Source organism: Neomonachus schauinslandi, chromosome 15 (genome assembly GCF_002201575.2).
Source record: "Neomonachus schauinslandi chromosome 15, ASM220157v2, whole genome shotgun sequence".
NCBI classification, from domain to species: domain Eukaryota; kingdom Metazoa; phylum Chordata; class Mammalia; order Carnivora; family Phocidae; genus Neomonachus; species Neomonachus schauinslandi.
The window spans coordinates 2,462,772-2,476,448 of record NC_058417.1 but is presented as its reverse complement, the minus strand read 5'-3'; the positions used below and the strand labels follow the sequence as shown (position 1 = coordinate 2,476,448).

The following is a 13,677-nucleotide window of genomic DNA, read 5'->3' as shown; positions in this document are numbered from 1 at the left end:
CTCTCTCTCTCAAATAGATAAATCTAAGAAAAAAAAGAGAAAAGTACAGGGCTTGTGTCTTTTTTCATCAATGCATCCTCAGTGCCTAGAACAGTGCCTGGTACACAGTATGCGCTCAGTAAATATCAGCTGAATGGACATATCCAAAGGCTCAGGCAGACCCCAAACATTGCCCAGGGGACCAGAGTTGAATTTGGGCTTCCTGGCCCTGCTCGGGGCTCTCCAGAACACTCCACCTGCTGGGGGCAGCTGTAGACCCCCGAAGTCAAGATTGGGAGGGTCCAAGGAGAAGCCTCAGCTTTGTGTCTTCCAGCCCCAGAGACTCTCCTGGAGCCTCCTTACCCTGGGGTCATTTAGGTCCTGGCTGATCCCTGCAGAAGGAGACAGCGGGTCCAATGAGTGACTCACCCTGTTGCCAGGGTGACTGGTAGGAAAATCATTTTAAGAAGCCAGGAGGCTGGGATCCCCATGGGTTCTGGAGATGGGGGATGGGTCAACAGCTCTAGAGAGGGATGAGGATTGAGAGGTGGGGACTGAGGGATGGAGCCCCAGGGCTCCCTAGGGGGCTGGGGGTCCGGGCATAAAGGTTTCCCAGGAAGCTAGGGGCTGAGACAGGAGGGTGCGTGCCCTGGGTAGGGGCTGGGGCACCAGGATTCGGCAGAGGTCTGGGGGCTGAGGGCTGAGTCACCATATTCTTTGAAGGCAGAGATATTCCTGAATCTGTCTGTTTTTCCCAGCTGGGACCAGCATAAACCAGCTCTTGTTTAATGGAGTAGAGACGAATTCGTCTGGGAATGCAGCAAGTGGACCAAGACTGGGAGAGATGCAGGCTGCTTCGCCCCAGGCTCCACTCCTTTTTTCTCTCTCCCGGCTGTTTCCACCCCTTTTCCCAGAACCCCTGCCCCGCTGTCTCCACGGCTCTCTCACACCCCCTGCTGCTTCTTCCTTGCACAGCAGTGGCCCATCTCAGGGACCAGAGAATTCCATTGCTTCCCTTCCCTCTGGACCTCTCAGGACCAGCCTCGGCGCGAGAAAGCTGACCTTCCTTTATGGCGCTTATTGGGTTTCCAATCATCCACTTACTTGTGAGTCTTTGCTGGATGCCTGCCTCCCCCGGGGGGACCGTGAGCGCTCAGAGGCCAGGAACCGGGTGGCTTTTACTCATCAGGACAACCCACTGCTCAGCAGGGCGCCTGGTACATTGCAGACGCCCAGTGAATACTTGTTGAATAAATGAATGAGCAACATTCAAGGGGATTCTTAGGTTGGGGATTTAATGGGTGGTGCTGGTGCTATTGTTTGGGCCCTGGGGACAGCTGTGAGTCCAGATGTCCTGACTTCTGCTCAGGGCCCGGTCCATGTCCAGCTTCTGGCCTTGTGCCCAAAGGCCATCCAAGCAAAAGGAGGCAGAAGAGGCCTCTCCTAGAGGGAGGGGGCACGGAGAGGACCTTAGGGCAGCTTGGACCCACAGGCTGCCCCCCACTTTCCCAGCTCTCTGCCTCAAGTTTTTTAAAGCACTTTCTCGCACTGCCCTTTATCCCTTCTCTTCTTGTGGCCTCTCTTCTCCCTTTCCAGAAGTTTCCTTCCCCTAAAACCACACACTTGCCTGTCTTTTCCTTTCCCTCTAGCTATTTCCAGTGGTGTGCTGAGGAACACGAACGTCCCTGTCTTACCTGACAGAGCCCCCAGGAAGAGGCGCCCCTGCGGCTGGACCCAGAGCTTGAGGAGGGAGGCAAGGTCCGAGTCCAAGGCAGGTAAAGCAAGGATCTCCTTCTTAGACCCCTGGCTCAAGACCACCTCGGATGCAGCCAGCTTCAGCTGAAGAGGGAGTCCCAAGACCAAGGGCAGATCCAGCTCTGGCCCCAACCCAGAGGACAGCACCACCTTCTGCAGAGTGTGCGGAAAAGGGATTGGTGGGGGGGGGAGTGGAAAGAATGAACCGCATCAGCTCCCTGGGGCCCCATCCCTTACTGCCTCAGTGGGGCCTCTGTGCCCTACCGTCTGTCTGCCGACCATTTCAATCACCTAAATGCTGCCTCGATTTCCCTGGCCTGATATTCCATAAAACCACACCTCTCCCAAGTCAATACAATCTAGATAAAAGCCATTTGTAGGGGTGCCTGGCTGGCTGACTTCACAGAGCCTGCGACTCTTGACCTCGGGGTTGTGAGTTAGAGCCCCATGTTGGGTGTAGAGAGTCCTTAAACATAAAATCTAATAAATAAATAAATAAATAAATAAATAAAATGTCATTTGCTTGCTGTGGGCAGCTTCAGGATGCGTCTCTACCCCCCCCCCCCCCCGCCTTAAGCTTTCCTAACACTGACAACTTGGAGTGTCTGCCCGCTCCCCCCTCCGCTGCTCCCAGGCTCCACTGAATACAGGCAGCGCCCACTCTTACTTGATCTTGGAGGTGGAGGCTGAGCCGAGAAGGGTTTTCTGGGGTCCCAAGGGCAAGGAGGCGGCCGGAGCCTGCTGCCAGCTGGAGTCCCAGGTCCAGAGAAAAGGCCCAGGGCTCGACATGAGGCTGGGGAATGTCTGGGGGAGGGGGGAGAAATGATCCCCCTGAGGACTCAAGGCTGGGGACTCATGGAGGGAGGCAGCGACTGCTGGGAGGGAGACCGGGGAAGGCAGACACAGAGCTGGCTGTTCAGGGAAAAACAGCCTTTACCTTGGAGATTGAATTCTGCACGGGTCCCTGGTGGGAAGAACGTCCCAGGTTGGGACTCGACGGCACAGCTTCTGAGGCTGCTAGTAGGAGCAGATCCCGAGGTCTGGGCCTGTGGGTCCAGCCAGTTACCCCGGCGCAGGCAGCCATCCAGGGCAGGGACCAGCTGGAGCCGGTGGAGGGAAGGGAAGACGCGGGGATGTGGCCTTCAAGACATCGGAGCCCCTCCCCACCCGCAGTTCACTCCGCTGTGAGTCACAAGCACTTGGCCTCTCCCACGCAGCGCGCTCTCTCTCTCTCTCTCAAAGTGTGGCCTTGGACGCCCACGGTCCCCCAGCCAGCCACACTTCAACAGCTTTGGTCGGTCCCCAGCCCTGTGATGTAGTTACCGGCAAACGGAGGCTGGAGACGGGGAACAGGAGTCCCCCAGTGCAATTCTGACGATGGGCTGGGGTTTGCTGGCCAGGGGCCCAGAGACCTGTCTCAGGCGCAGCACCTCCTCCCTGTCCACACTCAGTAGCAGCGAATCGTCAAGGATCTTCACTTCCAACTGCAGGGAGGAAGGAGCGGAGCCCAATCAGAACCTCTGTGGCCTGCCTCCACCACTTTCTTCTTCAGAAGCGGCCAAGTATAGCAGAAAGAACATGGACTCGTGGGGCGCCTGGGTGGCTCAGTCATTAAGCATCTGCCTTTGGCTCCGGTCGTGATCCCGGGGTCCTGGGATCGAGCCCCACATCGGGCTCTCTGCTCCGCGGGAAGCCTGCTTCTCCCTCTCCCACTCCCCCTGCTTGTGTTCCCTCTCTCACTGTGTCTCTGTCAAATAAATAAATAAAATCTTAAAAAAAAAAAAAAAAAGAACATAGACTCATGGAGTCAGCTAGCATCCTTGGCTCACTCGGGCCGTGAGCCTCAGAACTCCCATCCGGAAAACCGGGGACAAGCATAGCAACTCCATGGAGGTTTTGTGCAGATTGAATAAGGTGACAGTGGGAAAGGGATGCCTGAAAACTCCTTTCTGTTCCCCTTCTGTGGACCAGCTCGGGACACCCCTCCCCTTGGGACCGGATCTGGCTTACCTGGTGCCACCTGCCATCATCCAGCCGGGGCCCCGCGCCCACTGTAAGCTGGGCCAGCTGATTGTGCAGCTGGATCTCAGACCTGCCATCTCGAAGTCCTAGCACAAACCAGTCATCGTCTGGGTTGGTATCGCCATAAAACATCACCCCCTTTGGATCCCAGGTTCGAAGCTCAAAGGAGGAAGAGCTTCTGGAAGGACAGAGAAGGAAAGACTGTGTATGGGGCATGCCCTCTGGGGGTAAAAGTGGGGTGGGGGAGGCTGGAGGACAGGGAGAAGATCCGAGGGAGGGAAGGTAGGGTCAGGGACTCCATCAAGGGGCTAGGTCAACCTCATACTTCCTGATCTTGGTGAAGTCAAAAGTCATGATGCTGATAGGCTCTTGTCCTGAGCCATTGCTGAGGTGCACAGCAGGGGGGTCCTGGACCCTCTGTCCACGAGAGAAAACAAACAAGGTAGAGTGAGGATGGACGGAGAGGTGGGGGGGGCGGGGAGGAAAAGGAGGCAGGAGCTGAGCCAAGTGCAGCTCACTTAGTCCCCGCACGCGGGCTGAGCACCCCATCCCAACAGCCGCACCTGGGTGGAGAGACCATGTCTCGGGGCCTGTCCCTGGTGGCCGGGAGGTGGAAGCAGTAACAACAGCAGTGACAGCCACCGCGGCGATGTGACCAGCGGGCCTCTGCCCTCCATGGTCAGCTGCGGTCCTCTCTGTGGCTCAGAGAGCTCTGGGGAGAATGTGTGGGGGCAGGCAGCCTTTCTGTAGTTGGTGTTGGGTTGAAGGTTGCCCCGGGGGGAAGAAGGGGGGCAGGAGACCGGGCACTGACCCTCTGGCCCCTCTGACCCCTCTGAGGACAACTCGGGGGGAGGGACAGAGTTCCTCCACCTCACTCCCCCGCCGGGAAAGTGTATGAACTCGGACAGGATACCCCACTTCCCCACTCCTTCTCTACAGCCTGACTTGGGTCCTTGAAGCCTTCTGCCCACCTGGGGAGGCTGCCTCTGCGGGCCTGAGGTCCAGAAACAGTCCTGCCCGCACCCCAAGGAGCATCCTCTGTCAGAACTACAGCTGAGGGGCGCCTGGGTGGCTCGGTCAGTGAAGCATCTGCCTTGGGCTCAGGTCATGATCCGGGGGTCCTGGGATCGAGCCCCACCTGCTCAGTGGGGAACCTGCTGCTCCCTCTCCCTCTGCTCCTCCACCCCTCTCATGCTCCCTCTCTCAAATAAATAAATAAAATCCTAAAAAAAAAAAAGGAACTACGGCTGAGACCTGCGATACTAAATATCCGGCTGGGTGAGTCTGGTCAAGTCATTCCGCTCATGGTGCTTGTTAGTGTCCTTGTTCATAAAATGTGAAACATAGTACCTACTTTATGGGGTTACTGTAGGGAGGACTCATTGAGATAACGCAGGCCCGGTGCCTGGTGTTGGCTCTGAGCTCCTCCCTCAGTGTTTTCCCAGGCCTCCGAGGCTGGCCTCAGAGGGAGGTTCTGTCCCTGACTGTGATTTAGTGGCTACTAAGAAAAGGCCCGTCCCCCACTCCGAATTATCTCCTCTTCTCCATTTATTTCGGATTTCACTATCTACCAATAGAAATGCATCACCCTCTCCCTGACCCGTTTTGAAATCCCAGTGCGCCGAGAGAAAGGACACCTGGAGCCACTCAAGACCCCCTAGGAGACAGCTCTCGGAGCTGGGGGACTTAGGACTCACCCAGGGTCGCGGGGGCCCTTGGATGGGTGAGCGTGACTGAAGAGTACAGCAGAAAATCACTGCACCCTTCACTTAGGGAAGGCCAGGGGAGGTGACTTTTGAACTGCGGGGTTTCACCCACAGAGGCTGGGACACCCGGGCGACAACAGCGAGGGAGCGGGCAGTCCAGCCTTGACCCCTGCCCGGGGGCCCAGTCACGGGGCTGGCGGCGGGGGACAGGGCTAGGGCCTCGGGGCGTGCCTGTTCTGCCAGCTGATTGGCTGGGGGGACGCGTCCCCGGGAGGGTGCAGGGGTGCGGCGCCGAGAGGATCCCCCCGGCGCCCCCGGCGCTGAGCACTCCCCCGGCTCCCCGCGGGTGCAGGGGTGCGGCGCCGAGAGCACCCCCCGCACGCCCACCAGCCTCCCGGGCCCCAGCCCGCGGCGCCCCCAGGCTGTCCCGGCCCGGTGCGTAGGCCCTTTCGCAGGCCCCCTGCCTGCAGGACAGGAGGGGAGGGGCCCGGACTTCAGTCCCAGACGGCGGGGATCGAGATGGCCTCCGTGCGGATCCGAGAGGCCCAAGAGGGAGACTGTGGACATATCCTGAGGCTGATTCGGGTGACGCCTGCGGGCCAGGAACCGGGGGCCCCCCGAGGGGGTGCGGGCGGCGCGGCCGGGGGAGGGGGGCCGGCGGGGAGTCGGGGCCGCCTCGGGAGGGGTCCCCTGCCCTGATCCGGCCTCTGTCCCCCGCTGCCGTAGGAGCTGGCCGAGTACGAGAAACTCTCGGAGCAGGTGCAGATCAGCGAAGAAGGTGGGGGGCCCGGCACCCGCGTCCTGGCCCAGGCGGCGGCGGCGGCGGGCGGGGGGGGGGGAGGGCGGAAGGGAGGGATGGGTCCCCAAGGCCCTAGCTCCAGGCCGGGCGGGCGCACACCCAGGCCCTTTCTCTGTCTCTTTGCCACAATCCCCATCTCCGCAGACCTGAGAGCAGATGGCTTCGGAGGGAACCCCTTCTATCACTGTTTGGCGGCTGAGGTCCTTCCCGCCCCCGGGGAGCCGCAGGGTAAGACCAGCAGGGCCTCGGAGGGTCCCGGTCCCGGCGCTCTCAGAGGCCCCTCCCAGGCGCCCAGTGCCCTCTTCTGTTTCCATCTCAGGGCCCCGTGTGGTGGGTTATGGGCTGTATTACTTCATCTACAGCACGTGGAAGGGGCGCAACGTTTATCTGGAAGACATCTATGTGACGCCGGAATGTAGGGGTACTGAGCTGGGGCGGGGGCAGGAGGAGAGCCACCCACACCCAACCTCCGGCCCCTGCCCCCTAACCCCAGCCTTATGGCCTCTTCTGAGTCCCTTCAACGGAAATAACCCCTCCTCCCGCCCCCTTTTTGTTTTCTCTCCTTTTCCCCACAACAGGTCAGGGGATTGGCTCCAAAATAATAAAAAAGGTGGCTCAGGTGAGGCGAGGGATGGGGCCGTGAGTTAGGCCCTGGAAAAGCAAGCGGGTAGGGGCGGCACAGCAGTCAAATGCAGGGTGAGAAAACCTTTTCCTTTTCGGAAGGAAAAGTCAGCGATGTCTTCTCCCACAGGTGGCCCTGGATCAGGGCTGTTCCCAGTTCCGCCTCGCAGTCCTGGCCTGGAACCAGAGGGCCATGGCCTTGTACAAGGCCCTGGGAGCCCAGGATCTGACTGAAACCAAGGGCTGGCATGACTTTTGCTTCGAAGAAGAGGCCATGAGGAAGTTGGCGGGAAAGTGAGGCCATTCCTTGGGGATCTCCGGGGTCGACCTCCTTCCCCACCAGCTCAAGCCCTCTGCACAGGCCTCCCTGAAGGAAGAGAGGTTGCGAGTGGCTATCCCCAAATTAGGAGCAGAGCAGTATCCGGGCGGAGGCCTTTCCTCCTCCTTGTTGAGGGTGAGAAATAAAGCAGAATTACTGTAAGCGCGTGACTCGATAAGCTTCAGCCACCCCCAGACCCTTCTGGAGTGTTCTGGTCTCCTGGTGTGTGTGTGGAGAGGGGGATGCTGCTTCAGGGGGTAAAGGTGGGCCCAAGGCGACGTTCACCCTCAGAGGGCCAAGTGTTGGCTCTGATCTGTGAAATATAGAGAAAAGAAGAGCAAGGGGCCAGCTTGGCACATCAGGCTTGTTGGTCCCACTTTGGGACCCAGACAAAGGCCTCCAGTGTCTGGACTGCAAGGTGCAGGACCCCAGGCTGAGGCCGGCCCAGTGGCTCAACCCATGGAGCAGACTGCCACCTGCTGGTGGTGTTTTGGGTGTGCAGGGAAGGAACACTTGCCTCAACTTCCAAAAAAAAAAAAAAAAAATCAGCTCACCAGCACTTTTTCTTTTTCAAAAGTCACAAAGTCCTTATTTTCAGTTCAGGAAAACCAAACAGACCTCTAGGACCCATGCAGAGAAGGAGGGAGACAAGCTCCTGTCCTACTTTCATAATTAACCCCTATTACACAGGTACTGTGGGTTTCTTGTAGGAAAATTGGAACCTACATATAAAATAAAAAAAGAATCCATAGCCTTACCTACGTAAGTGTTGTTAACCCTTTGGTATCAATTCTGCAGATTTTTTTTCAGTGTCCGTATATACACATAATTAAGTGAGTAGAGGTGGGATCATATACCTTTCTTTTTCTTTCTTTTTCTTTTTTTTCTTTTTTTTTAAGATTTTATTCATTTATTTAAGACAGAGAGAATGAGAGACAGAGAGCATGAGAGGGAGGAGGGTCAGAGGGAGAAGCAGACTCCCTGCCGAGCAGGGAGCCCGACGCGGGACTCGATCCAGGGACTCCAGGATCATGACCTGAGCCGAAGGCAGTTGCTTAACCAACTGAGCCACCCAGGCGCCCTACCTTTCTTTTTCTTTTAGTGAGCTCTACACCCAACGTGGGGCTCAAACTCATGACCCCGAGATCAAGAGACACATACTGTACAGCTGTGGAACAGGTGCCCCGGGATCATATACTTTTTAACAATATATCAGAAACATCTATGTTCCTATGCTATTAAACATGCATCTGGGGGCGCCTGGGTGGCTCAGTCGTTAAGCGTCTGCCTTCGGCTCAGGTCATGATCCCAGAGTCCTGGGATCGAGCCCCACATCTGGCTCCCTGCTCAGCAGGAAGCCTGCTTCTCCCTCACCCTCTGCCTGCTGCTCCCCCTGCTTGTGTTCCCTCTCTCGTTGTATCTATCTCTGTCAAATGAATAAATAAAATCTTTAAAAAAATAAATAAATAAAAATAAAAATAAACATGCATCTGTCATCACTTCTGACGGTGGCATATTATTCCTCTTGTTGATGAACCATTGGTTACATGGCCATAATTTAGACACTGAAAGGGGGCAGGCAGGTAATATAAATGTGTACATTGTAAGAAACGGGATCTCTAGATTTCTATGGAAATGTAGAGAATTGAAGATCCACCTTAAAATTTAAATTAAAAAAAAAAAAAAGATTCGGCCGAACAGAACACATCAGGGGCTCAACTCTTCCTGAGTGGTGCCAATTTGGGGCCCTTAAAACCAATTTAGGGCAAAAGGGCCTTTAGGACAATCTTGATCAAGAGATAATGAAGCTGGTCAACCCCTTCCACAGCTGGGAGCCAGAAAAATCCAGTCTCATGGCCTTGGCCCATCTCAATCTGACAGGGATTTATATCTTTTTTTTTCTTTTTATTTATTTATTTATTTTTTAAAGATTTTATTTATTTACTTGACAGAGAGAGACACAGCGAGAGGGAACACAAGCAGGGGGAGTGGGAGAGGGAGAAGCAGGCTTCCCCCTGAGCAGGGAGCCCCATACAGGGCTTGATCTCAGAACCCTGAGATCATGACTTCAGCCCAAGTTAGATGCTTAACTGACTGAGCCACCCAGACACCCCCTTTTTTTTTTTTTTGATAGAGAGCGCTTGTGGGCACATGTGTGAGCGTGCAAGCTGGGGTTGGGAGGGGAGGGGCAGAAAGAGATTCTTCAGCAGGCTTCACACCCAGCACAGAGCCCGACTCCGGGCTCAATCTCACAACCCTGAGATCATGACATGAGCTGAAATCAAGAGTGGGATGTTTAACCAACCGAGCCACCCAGGTGCCCCTAGAAAAACATTTTTTCAATTCTTATTTTTGGGGGTACCTGGGTGGCTCAGTCGGTTAAGCATCTGCCTTCGGCTCAGGCCATGATCTCCGGGTCCTGGGATTGAGCCCTGCATTGGGCTCCCTGCTCAGCAGGCAGCCTGCTTCTCCCTCTCCCTCTGCCTGCCAATCCCCCTGCTTGTGCTCTCTCTCTCTCCGATAGATAAATAAAATCTTAAAAAAAAATAAAAGAATACAAATTTTAAAAATAAAATAAATAATAAATTGTTATTTTTTGGACAATTTCTTCCCCTCCATATTTCTGTTATTTCTTTCTGGAACTTTTGTTTCTCAGACGTTTAATCCCATGGGCCAGACGTTTAATTTTCTTGTATTTTCTTTCCTTATTTCCTATCTCCTTCATTTTTTGCTCAACTTTCTGGGAGATTAATTTTATATTCCAACCCTTCTATTGAATTTTTTTTCTGATTTCATGTCTTTAATTTCTAAGAGCTCTTTTTTTTAAAGATTTTATGTATTTGAGAGAGAGAGAGAGAGAACAAGCAGGGAGGAGGGGCAGAGGGAGAGGGAGAAGCAGACTCCCCACTGAGCAGGGAGCCCTACATGGGGTTCCATTCCAGGACCCTGAGATGATGACCAGAGCCAAGGCAGGTGCTTAACTGACTGAGCCACCTAGGCACCCCCCTAAGAGCTCTTTTTGTTTTTGTTTGTTTGCATTTTACTTATCTTTAAATGTATTTTTAAAGATTTTATTTATTTATTTATTTGAGAGAGAAAGCGTGCTCACGCACATGATGGGGGGGGCCAGAAGGAGAGAGAGAATCTCAAGCCAACTCCCTGCTGAGCACGGAGCCTGACACGGGGCTTGAACTCAGAACCCTGAGATCATGACCTGAGCCGAAATCAAGAGTCGGTTGCTTAACCAATGGAGCAGCCCAAGCACCCCACCCCTGACAGTTTTTTTAAAAATGCTTTTCTCCTTGCATAGTTTTTATTTCTTCTAAACTATTTTTTCTCTGTTTTTTTTGGGGGGGGGTGTTGCAGCTCTGTGTTTCATTTTAGAGGCTTTCCTCAAATGTCAGGTAGTCCTCAGTTGTGTGCTCATAATTAAGATTGGGACTCTAAGGTACGATTGGAAACGTGTGTGTGTGTGTGTGTGTGTGTGTGTGTGGCAGGTGGGGAGGCATGTTATCTGTGGACTTCACCACAGGGCGATCCACTAGGCCATTTCCTTGAGGAACCCCTGACGCTAGTATCTTTAGGTCGTTTTGCTCATCTGATCATATTTCTCGGAAGATTCTTCCAGACCCCCACTTGGAGGGCATCAGCCTGGCTGTCCATATTCTTAGAGCTGGGAGAAGAAGTCTGGGGCAAGTGTCAACATTCAGTATGTAAATTTTCACGTAGTCCCCATTTTCAGTAACTAACATTCTTCCATCAACCTATCCAATTTTCTGTCTTCCTCCCAATCTCTATGTATTTAGAAGTCCAAAGACAAGCTGGGCTTTGTCTGTTGACACATCCTTCGTAGTCCAGCCAGAGTAATCTTGCTAAAAGGCAAGTTGGTGGAAAATCCTGCAATGGCTTCCCCTGCTCTCAGCAGAAAGTCCAAACTTCTAAACATGTTCCGGTCCTTCCAAGCTCTGGCCCAACCCTTCCAGCTATGTGCTTCCTGTCCAGTTGGTTCTCACCAGGTTAGACTCTTTTCAGTACCTCAGATGCGCTGTATTCTCCCCCTCTGGGCCTCCCGCACAAGCCATTCCCCTGTCTGAAACACTGTTCCCCCTTTTCCCACTCCCATCTTTTGCCTGGATGGACCATGACTACAGCGGAGGAACAAAAGTTAAACCTGAGAGGATTGTTGGTGTCAGAGGCTTGGTAGTTCGTGAGGGTGCCATTTCTAAAATAAAATTCAGTCACTCCTGTTGCTGAAGAGTCCAAACCCAAACTCTTCAGTCTCACAGCCCACACCCTTGATAATCTGTTCCTCTTAGTTGCTCAAACTCTCTCTCCTTCTCCTTGTCAGAATCGCTGCTGGCTCTTTACCATCTTTACTGTCTCTGTCTCTCTACTTACTGGTGCTCGGACACTCTGGAAGGCACCTCTTCTTTTTTTTTTTTTTTTAATTTTTTAAAGATTTTATTTCTTTGAGAGAGAGAGAGTGCGCATGAATGGGGGGGAGGGGCAGAGGACTCAGGGCTCAATCCCAGGACCCCAGGATCATGACCTGAGCTGAAGGCAGATGCTTAACGAACTGAGCCACCCAGGCGCCCCACGGAACTTCTTCTTTTGCCAGCCCTTTATTTATTTTAAGATTTTATTTATTTACTTGTCAGAAAGAAAGAGGGCACAAGCAGGGGGAGTGACAGGCAGAGGGAGAAGCAGTCTCCCCGCTGAGCAAGGAGCCCCATGCAGAACTCGATCCCACTGGATCCCAGGACCCTGGGATCACGACCAGAGCAAAAGACAGACGCTTAACCAACTGAGCCACCCAGGCGACCCTTTCGCCAGCCCTTTAAATACTGCTGTAGTTGAGAGTTCCATCATGGACCAATTCATTCCTCAGTCTACACTTCTCTTTAGAGATTTGTTTTTGTCTTTTAGCTTTAACTATGACTAATATACTGATGATTCCTACAACCACCTCCCTAGCCAAGACCTCTCCTGGACCCCGTACCTGTGTGTGTCCATTGACCTGAGTTTCAGTTAATATTTGCCATGCTGGGGGGCGCCTGGGTGGCTCAGTTGGTTAAGCGACTGCCTTCGGCTCAGGTCATGATCCTGGAGTCCCGGGATCGGGTCCCGCATCGGGCTCCCTGCTCGGCAGGGACTCTGCTTCTCCCTCTGACCCTCCTCCCTCTCATGCTCTCTGTCTCTCATTCTCGCTCTCTCAAATAAATAAATAAAATCTTTAAAAAAAAAAATTTGCCATGCTGGGAACTGTGCTAGGTACTGGGTATACAACGGTGGGCACAGACAGGAACCCAGTCTCTGACCTCCTAGATGGCAGAAGACAGACGCTGGACAAATTATTAATAAATTATTAATAGTACAGCCATGATGAGTACCACAAAGGAGTATAGGATGCTTTGGCAGTGTGAGGTGCAAGGCCTATAACTAGTATAGGCTTAGTGGAAGGCTAAAGAAATTATATTTAAGTTGAAAGAGAAGTTTGTCGACGACAAGGAATGTCTACCTGGATGGTGGACCCTTAAACTCAGAGCAAAACCAAACTCAAAGTCATCAACGTGTCATCCAAAACTTTGTCTCCTGAGTTCTTTCTCCCATGATTGGCAGCACCATTCACTCAGTGACCCTAAGTACAAACCTGAGAGTTGTCTGGGGGTCCTTCCACCTCTTCACTGGCTCCTGAGCCCACCCCACTCCACCCTCATCACCAATTCTTGTTGATTCTACTGCAAATTTCACAGGCTCCAATCTACTTGTACCTCTGTTGTCCACAGCCCTCATCCAAGGAGGTCATCAGCATCTTTCTTACCTGCAATGGTTCTTCACCCGTCTGACACCTGGGGACCACCCTTACTCTTTAATCCATTCTCCACAGTCATAGAATGCAAATCTTATCACAGGACACTCCTGCTCAAAACTTTTCAGTGCCTCTTCAGCATTCATAAAGTAAAAGCCCTTCTCCTTAATCTGATTTACAAGTCCCTCACAGGCTACCCTCTGGCAGCTCCCTACTTCAAGCCAAATGCTATTCAAATTAGTCATGGTTCCCCAAAGGACATGCTCTTTCTGCTGCTCAGCATCACTGTGTTCCTGGTAGCTCAAGAATACTCTCACCACAGGTTTCCTCTAGCAAAGGCCTCACATCCCACTTCCAGTCGTCACCTCCTCAAGCCTTCCCAGGTCGCTCTGAAGAACAGCTGACCATTGTCTCCTTGGGATTCCCTCTATATCTAGTCCTTATCTCTATCACATCTTCAGTCGAACCCTATGCACTTATTTCTGAGTTGGTTTAAACTTGTTTGTCCCTTCCCGATGCATTATAAAATCCTTGTTTTGGGGACTGTATCTTGTCTTTGCATCCCTAACGCTTAGCACACAGTGACTGGAACACATTGAGGGCGAAATAAATACTTGCTAAATGATTAAAGACACAACACGATTCTAATTTCTGTGCTACTATATAT

At 53.0% G+C, this 13,677-nt stretch overlaps 2 protein-coding genes across 4 annotated transcripts; one reads left to right on the top strand and one right to left on the bottom strand.

The window, feature by feature from the left end:
• Positions 1–1,266: 1,266 nt before the first annotated feature.
• SHBG (sex hormone binding globulin) lies at positions 1,267–4,469 on the bottom strand. The gene is given in 9 exon segments (XM_021694758.1): positions 1,267–1,422; positions 1,674–1,887; positions 2,402–2,538; positions 2,672–2,834; positions 3,058–3,098; positions 3,101–3,218; positions 3,745–3,934; positions 4,082–4,173; positions 4,320–4,469. Coding segments are annotated over 9 exon segments (1,218 nt in total). The 5' UTR covers positions 4,434–4,469; the 3' UTR covers positions 1,267–1,273.
• A 1,455-nt stretch (positions 4,470–5,924) lies between these two features.
• Positions 5,925–8,331, top strand: SAT2 (spermidine/spermine N1-acetyltransferase family member 2). 3 transcript variants are annotated; one of them, XR_006541290.1, is made up of 8 exons: positions 5,925–6,047; positions 6,189–6,240; positions 6,406–6,489; positions 6,581–6,682; positions 6,840–6,880; positions 7,013–7,336; positions 7,800–7,891; positions 8,304–8,331. XR_006541290.1 is itself a non-coding variant. In XM_021694796.1 (6 exons), exons 1-6 carry the CDS (start codon positions 5,982–5,984, stop codon positions 7,178–7,180), a joined length of 513 nt encoding a protein of 170 aa, XP_021550471.1. In that variant the 5' UTR covers positions 5,925–5,981; the 3' UTR covers positions 7,181–7,393. The 3 variants fall into 3 exon arrangements, 2 of the variants coding, with proteins under 2 accessions (XP_021550471.1, XP_044777623.1); XM_021694796.1 differs by lacking the exons at positions 7,800–7,891; positions 8,304–8,331 and having other exon boundaries at positions 7,013–7,393; XM_044921688.1 differs by lacking the exons at positions 6,581–6,682; positions 7,800–7,891; positions 8,304–8,331 and having other exon boundaries at positions 5,982–6,047; positions 7,013–7,343.
• Positions 8,332–13,677: the final 5,346 nt, after the last annotated feature.